This window comes from Cebus imitator, unplaced genomic scaffold, assembly GCF_001604975.1.
Source record: "Cebus imitator isolate Cc_AM_T3 unplaced genomic scaffold, Cebus_imitator-1.0 Scaffold83, whole genome shotgun sequence".
In the NCBI taxonomy this organism is placed as follows: Eukaryota; Metazoa; Chordata; class Mammalia; order Primates; family Cebidae; genus Cebus; species Cebus imitator.
Window position 1 is genome coordinate 2,511,461 of NW_016107398.1, and position 7,967 is coordinate 2,519,427.

At 44.3% G+C, this 7,967-nt stretch overlaps 1 protein-coding gene and 1 long non-coding RNA gene across 3 annotated transcripts; one reads left to right on the forward strand and one right to left on the reverse strand.

Moving 5' to 3' along the window:
- Positions 1-1,071: 1,071 nt before the first annotated feature.
- On the reverse strand, positions 1,072-4,539 carry TMEM30B (transmembrane protein 30B). Its single transcript, XM_017533940.2, has one exon. It carries the CDS (start codon positions 4,230-4,232, stop codon positions 3,174-3,176), a length of 1,059 nt encoding a protein of 352 aa, XP_017389429.1. The 5' UTR covers positions 4,233-4,539; the 3' UTR covers positions 1,072-3,173.
- Positions 4,540-4,544: 5 nt separating this feature from the next.
- On the forward strand, positions 4,545-6,040 carry LOC119472044. 2 transcript variants are annotated; one of them, XR_005201148.1, is made up of 2 exons: positions 4,545-4,626; positions 5,213-6,040. It is a non-coding gene; the product is annotated as an uncharacterized LOC119472044 (long non-coding RNA). The 2 variants fall into 2 exon arrangements; XR_005201149.1 differs by having other exon boundaries at positions 4,550-4,867.
- The last annotated feature ends 1,927 nt before the right edge of the window (positions 6,041-7,967 follow it).

The following is a 7,967-nucleotide window of genomic DNA, read 5'->3' on the forward strand; positions in this document are numbered from 1 at the left end:
ACACCTGTAATCCCAGCACTTTGGGAGGCCAAGGTGGGCGGATCATTTGAGGTCAGAAGTTCAAGACCAGCCTGTCCAACATGGTGAAACCCCATCTCTATTAAAAGTACAAAAAATTTAGCTGGGGGTGGTGGCGCACACCTGTAATCCCAGCTACTTTGGAGGCTGAGACACGAAAATCTCTTAAACTGGTGAGGTGGAGGTTGCAGTGAGCTGAGGTCACACCACTGCACTTCAGCCTGGGCGACAAAGTGAGACTCTATCTTAAAAAAAAGAAATACACACACACACACAGACACACACACACACACACACACATATAATAATTTTATAGTGAGCAAAATTGTTAGTTGATTTGATTGTGGAGATACCTGGAAAATCTTTCTTGTCATATTATTGTTTTAATTTTTTTTAACCACCTGAGGAAATACAGTGACATATTATTGTTTTAGGAACTCTCAGCAACTACTTTACTTTCTCTTTTGTTTGTGCTTTTATTTTACAAAGTTAGGTCAAAGCTCATTTCCAGTCCAGTCGTTGAGGTTCACTGTTTGCTATCTCACTTGCAGAAGATACCTCTAGCTAGGGAACATTTACTGGGCACCATGGGAATTCAGGCCAACAAGAAGGCTGAGACACCAGACAAAATGCCACAGCACAGGGATCATTGTAGGAAAATGTTTCACATTTCAGTTTTAAAGTTTCTGCTGTTTTAAAGTCCAGAATACCCAGTAAGTAACTGCAATTTATAATTAAAGTAGAATGCAGAAGACTACTATCATCACATTCTTTAATAACTTTTGATACTACAAAAAATTTTAATTGACATTTATTAAGTGCAAACCATATTTGAGGACTAACTAGTTTATACACATGTTGAGGTTGATAAAGTCCAAATTCTGTTTTAGGAAGTTAGCAATGAATTGAGTTCATTTTAACTGAGTGTTATTATAAAAGATGGTTTTCTTGCTGCAATATAAATCTGCTATTAAGAAATTAGCAAAGTGGCTGGTGCTGCTTGTGCCTTTAAGATCATAGTTCAAAAGAATTAAGCAAACTTGATAACAAAGGTAAAACAAACATAACCTTTATTCTCTCTCAAAAACCCAGAGAATAGGGCCTGGAGCCATATTCATTAATTTAAACAGAATCAGAATACCTTAACTTTCATGGTCTCATTTAAAATTTTATAGCAATAGATTGATCATTCTAAAAATAACAAAATACATGTTTCTCTCAACTACATAGTAAAAAATTGTATTAAATTCTGTTACCCAAAATTGAGGAGGGCTGGGCTAGTAAGCCGCTCAAACATTTGTAACAAATAAACATTTCTCTATGTACACATAATGATCATATTTTCATAGCATAAAATCACCATACAAAATCTAATAATAAAATTATGTTGTGTTTAGAAGTTTGGAAGCCAATACATGGAATTAACAAAGTATTTTTTGGTATCTGTAAATAATGGGATAGAATCTCTTAAATCAGGACTGTCCCAGAAATTTTAAGGCAGATGTCAGTGACATGCACACTGTCTATTGTTCAGAATGTTCAAAGAACTAGAATAAACTATGTAAACTATTCAATACAATTCAATATTGCTTTACTGCTAAAAAAAATACTTCAAGATCTTGCACTGCGTTAAGTGAATGAGTATCATCAAATGAGTAGTAACTGGAAAATAGCTATAATAGCAGGCACTGAAGAATTCTGACAAATACCAAATAACTGTTTGCTTTTAGCAAATAAACTGGTAAGATGATATCACAAAGGGCTTTTTTTAACGTTCTTTTGCCACACAAGGTTTTTTTTTTTAAATAAAGCTATTGCTCCTTAGAATAACTTTAAACATATTGACTGATGTTAGTCAATCGACAAAATCAATTGAATGCTTTTAGTTGAGTTTTAATGTCATCTCAAAGATTCAAATAATCTTAAGATTCTAGTTTACATATAAGACTATATATGCCTTTGCCTTGATTGAAATATGATTACTAGAAATCAACAGATTTCATTTGAAAACATAAATTTTTTTTTTCTAGATCCAAGGAAAAAGATTTGAATGAAGCCCTTTCTAATCACACACACACACACACACACACACACACACACACACAATTAAATGACAAAAAAGAATGAGCTAGGAGACACAGATGTGACTTTAGGGAAATTACTTTCCCTCGAAGATCTCTTCCAGCTATCTGATTCTACGTTAAAGCATTTCCTCTGAACTGTACAAACTGGCCTCACATTTTCGAGTTTCTGCACAGTACCTGGCTTTTATACAGAAATATCAAATGAATAACATAAACCCTGACTTACAAATCTGTATGCCAACTAGTTTTCCCCAGATAGTGGTTTTTTAAAATTCATTCAAGTCATCAAGAGCTTCTGACATTCAAGGCAGAGTGCCAGACCAAACCTGGAACATCATGGTTGTCACTGCCCCTGGGAACAAATTGTTATCTGAAAAAGTGAACTCAGGTGACTGCTTCAGGCCCAACCTGGTTCAGCGTCGTGATTCCCAAATTTGAGGGAAAATGGGAATCTCCAGAGGAGTTTGTTAAAACACAGCTTCGAGGATGTCACCCCAGCCTTACTGTGTCTGAATCTCTAGTTGGTGTCTCCTAATCTAGCTGCATATTTAACAAGCATGCTCTCCCTCACGCCTCCATGTCTCTTCAAGTAATGTGTGGGCCTCACTCTCCATTCCAACCCACTCTCCTCCCAAAGAAAAGACCACCACTGTGCTGTAGTGACAAAAGCTCTGGACTTAAGAGTCAGAAGTCATTTGCCAGTTGTCTGATCTTAGTTACTTCACATTGCTAGGTCTCTCAATCTCTTTCTTTAATAGGGGTTGGACAGGAGTCTCCATAGGGATCCCTTCCACTCTCAGATTGAAGAACCTAACATGGCAACTCGGTGTCGTGAAGGAGGTGAGGAGAATTTGCAAGGATGTTTCACTCTGTAGTCAACATCCCTCCCCACAGCAAGACAGTCTAGCAAGCCCCACAAGGGCAAGGGGGTAATTCCCTTCTCTGGTCCCCTCATTCACAAAGGGAGAAAAGCGAGGTGAGGTTGGAATCGGGTGAGGGGCGAGGGGGAGATGCCAAAAGAAGCTCGCAAGAGTTTTGGCAAGAAGCAGGAAGGGTCCCTGGAAAGCGGAATCACTCCTCGTCGTCGTCGTCGTCCTGGTCCTGGTAGCGAATGTAGACGACCAGCATGACAAAGCCGATGAGGATGCAGAGGGAGCCGACGACCAGGTACGCGATGCCCAGGAAGGGGTTCTTGCCGCCCATCCACGAGATGCTGCTGAAGATGAGGAGCTTGTGGCCGTCGAACGCGCGCACCGGGTAGTTGTAGGTGATGTTGACGCGGTAGGCGCCCCGCGGCAGCCCGGCCGAGTAGTTGCCCTGGCGGATGCGCGCGTACAGCTTGCGGAACGTGGGCAGCGCCGCCGTGCGCATCCACACCACGAAATCCTGGTTGATGAAGCCGGTGTTGTTGGGGTCGGGGCTGAGCTCGTAGACCGGCCGGCGCCAGTTGGGCGGAGGCGCCGTGCCTTGGAAGGCCAGCGCCAGGCTGCCGTTGACCAGCGGCGGGTTGCGGAACTTGACGTGGTAGTCGGTCCACCAGGCGATGCCGGAGCGGTCGAGCGGCACCTCGACGTAGGGCCCGCCGGGCTGGCGCTGGTGCCACAGCGAGAAGGAGTCGTTGAAGAGGCTGTTGGCGATGGCGCCGCAGGGCGCGATGGGCAGGCCGGCCGCGCTGCGCTGGTAGGGGGCGCACTCGTTGGCCGGGTGGCGCAGCGCGCTGGGCATCCCGCTCAGCTGCTCGTCGTCGCGGGACACGCCGTAGCGCCGGTTGTTCTGGTAGAAGTTGGTCAGCTCGTAGTAGAGGTAGACGGGGCCCTGGAAAAGCTCGGGCAGCGAGAAGTACCAGGCGCACGAGCAGGGGGGCGGCGGCGCGCGGCCCTCGCCGGCCGCGGCGCACACCGAGCAGTTGCCGGTGTCCTGGTCGCCGGTGTAGTCGTACTCCAGCTCCTTGATGCCGTTGGAGGAGTAGTAGAGGCCCAGGCCCAGGCCGATGAAAGCCAGGCCCGCGCAGAAGAAGAGCGGCAGCGCGATGCTGGCGGACAGCAGCGGCTGCCAGGCGGGGAGGCGCTGCTGCGTGAAGGCGGTGTTGTCGGGCTGGTGGGCGCCCCGGGCCGTGGCGCTCCAGGTCATGGCGGCCGCGCGGGGACCGACGCGCGTGCTCACCGAGGGGGGCCCAGCCGCGGGGCGCCTCCCCCTTCGCGGCGAGCTAGCCGGGGGACTGCTAGCGGATCGAGTTTCCCGCCGGCTCGGGTGGGTTTTTGCCCGAGCCCCGCCTCTGCCTCCCGCACAGGTGCGTTTAGTTCCAGATCCCACGGGCAGTGCCCACACCCCCTAGTTCCGCCTCGGCCCAGGTGCGCTCCGCCCCCGCGGATCACTGGGAGCCGCACCTCGCCCGCCCTTTCCGAGGTGAGCTTGTGGGTGTTTTTTTTTTTGTTTTTTTTTTTTTTTTTAAACTTATCTGGTAGACTCAGGCTCGCTTTTCCTGTCCGTCCGGGTCACCGGACTCCAGCTCCTCCTCTCCGAGGTGAGTGGCGGTCCCGAGCTGCCTCTGAGTGGCTCATACCTGGCTCAAGTATCACCTTCCTTTCCGCCTTCCAAGTGACTAGAGGTCCTGGGCCAGTCTCCCTAAATCAAAAGGCGCTCCGGCCTCCAGCAGAAATTTCTGCTGAGGGCTTGCACCGTGGTCCTGGAAGCTTGAAGATTTCAGATTGTTAATCCTGCTTTATTTGCGGGAAAAAGTGACTCTAGACCATTTTGTCTTTTAGGTTAGCTTCAGAAACTCCTTTCGCTCAGTTTTCAGTCTCAAGTTGGAGTGTCGAGGGAATTACACTATGCTAGATCTGTTTCGAATTCAACGCCTGCGTTCAAATTTTAGCTTTTTTTTTTTTTTTTTTTTTTTTTTTTTTTAAAGGGAAAATGATTTTCTGGCCAGATCACCCAGTCTGGCTGTATAACTAGGAAATGTGGAAAGTTCTCTAAAAATAAAATGATCCTTAAAAAGAATCAAAGACTGGAGAGGTCCAGAGCCTTTAAATAACTCTCTAGCTGGTGGAGAAACCAAGAAAGGAGAAAAATATGCTGGACTACATGTGATTTCTTTTTCTTTTCAGAATATTTGCCTGACTAGAGAAAGGTCCAATCCAAGGTCCCAGAAGACCTAGCTGCTATCCACAAAGACATCTGGAGTGTCTGGCCTAAGGAAGTGAACTACAAGGGTTTATAGGATTTATTATAAAAAGAACTCAAATTGGCTCCCTAAGTTGCCTGGGATTCTGGCTTTTTTTTTTTTTTTTTTTTTAACTCTAGGTTGGTGTAACATATACAAGGGACTACTGGGACATTCCGGTTTCTTACTAAGTCTTCTCTAGGTATTGTGTTCTTGCTTCTCTTCCAGCTTGTAAAATGCAAGTAATACAAATGTTTTCTCTATTACACTACATCTAGTATAATATATTGTATTCAGAAGTCATTGAAAACCCATTGAAACTTGGAAAGTTAAAATGCTTATTAAATTGAACAACAGGAATTTTGTTTGCATCTCCCAAGTGTTCAGCCCTATGCTAATTAGACAAAAAAGGATCCTTGACCTCAAGGCATTTGCGGTCTGATAGGGGACATATTAGGAGTAAGAAACAATCAAAATGGCCAATAGTAGTCATTAATCATAGCATGTAATTAAGTATCAAATTGCACTTTATAAGTCACACTAAAATTTAAAAGTAATACTGTTTTAAATAATGGAACATTGATTCCATTTTGTTGAATGAATGAAATTTGGAAGCTAGGTATTAAAGAAGACTGAGGAAAATTCAAGTGACTTGAATTTAATTCCCTCACTTCTTATACCCCAAGAGAGGAAGTTCCAAAATTCTCAACAAGTGCCCATAGTGTGATCCAGTCTTCATTCACTGTTTTTTTCAATAAAAGAATAAACAGTTCTTCGTATCATTATGGTTGAGTTCCACCCACACCTGTATCACTGAATCACTAGTCCACAACACTAGTCTCTAGGAAGGAATTCAGTTTTCACAACTTTAGCAGATTTTTGTTTGTTTGTTTGTTTTGAGAGAGAGGCATCTCCCTCTTTTGTTCAGGCTTGTCTCAAACTCTTGAGCTCAAGAGATCCTTCTGCCTCAGCCTCCCAAATTGTTGGGATTATAGGCATCATGCCAAGCCTATCTGGTAGATCTTAAGTCTTTATCTAGCAGATCACCATACCCCTAAAAGTGCAAGCCCCATTCTTGAGCTCAGAGCCTTTCCTCCTTTTCTCCTCTCCTTGGATTACCTAAAGGTACTAGTTTATTCATTCCACTAATTAAGGTAACAGATTTTCAACGTCAAAAGATAGTAAAGGCACTTTGGGAGGCCGAGGCAGGAGGATCACTTGAGCCCAGCAGTTTGACACCAGCCTGGGCTATATAAGCAGAACTTGTCTCTACAAAAAATAAAAATAAATTAGCTGGGTATGGTGGCATGTGCCTAATGTCCCAGCTATTCAAGAGGCTGAGGTGGAAGGATAGCTTTAACGAGGGATGTCAAGGCTGCAGTGAGTTATGATTACACCACTGTACTCCAGCCCTGACAACAAAAAAAACCCTGTAAAAAAAAAAAAAAAAAAAAGGAAAAAAAAATAAGGTTCTAAAGGAGAAAGACATTAGAAATGTGTGGAAAGGGAAGGAGAAAAGAAAGGCAAGTGGTAACTGTCTAGAAGAGCATGTATTCTAAAGGAAAGGCCTCTTTTATAGATGGCAGAGAAGTGTTTATTCTGAGGGAAAAAGAAAATAGTGCAGATGAGGTCAAAGAGAGGGGTCCAAGCTCACTGATGGTGCAAAGGCAGAAGCAGGCTGGAGACGCTGATCCGCCCGTCAGAGCCACTGGTTTCAGAGAACAGGTGCAGGATTATCCTACCTCCTAAATGAGAGGGCAGGGTGATAAAAATGGCCTCTGCAGAATGCAACTGGACATTAGGCTCCCACACCTCAGGCTGGGAGAAAGAAATGACTGAATATGACCAGCATATGGTTGTTTTCAGAGCAGATGAATTAGAAAGGTAAAAATTCAAGATACTACAGTCCTTGTGGAGGGGCAGCTAAAGTGATGGGCCTTAGTATTTAATCTGAATGGTGAAGAAAATGAAACCAAGCCTGTGGATCAAAAGAAAAAGAAGGTACCAGTAGATTGGCAGTCCTAATGATGTTAATTGGCAGGTGCCATGAAAGCTGGAAAGATAAAGTGCTTGTATGAGATGGGGTGTTAAAGATCTTGGAGGTGAAGCTGTACCAGGGTCCATATATACACTATATTTCCCCTACCAGCTTGTAAGTTCCGAGAGGCAGAAGACTGATATACATTGTCGTGTTCCTCAGAGTTTACTATGTAAGGAAGGTTCAGATCTCATGTCTCTCATTTTATTACACAGGTTATGATGTATTAAAGGACATTTGGATCATGTAAACTCTTTAGTAAAATAAGAAACAAGTTCACTCTAAACAATTCTTTTTTGTATCAGTATTATTTAGAGAACTCAAGAAAAGAAAAAAGTCATTTCTAGTCCAAATACTGCTAAAATCACTTCATTTTGGTGAAGCGTGGTGGCTCATGCCTATAATCCCAGCACTTTGGGAGGGTGAGGTGGGTGGATCATGAGGTCAGGAGTTTGAGACCAGCCAGGCCAACATAGTGAAACCCTGTCTCTACTAAAAATACAAAAAAAATAGCTGGGAATGGTGGCATGTGCCCGCAGTCCCAGCTACTTGGGAGGCGGAGGCAGGAGAACCGCTTGAACCCTGGAGGAAGAGGTTGTGGTGAGCCAAGATTGTGCAACTGCACTCCAGCCTGGGCAACAGAGCAAGACTTCATCTAAAA

Coding starts and splice junctions, on each gene's coding strand:
- TMEM30B (XM_017533940.2), bottom strand. CDS start 4,232: ATGACCTGGAGCGCCACGGCCCGGGGCGCCCACCAGCCCGACAACACC.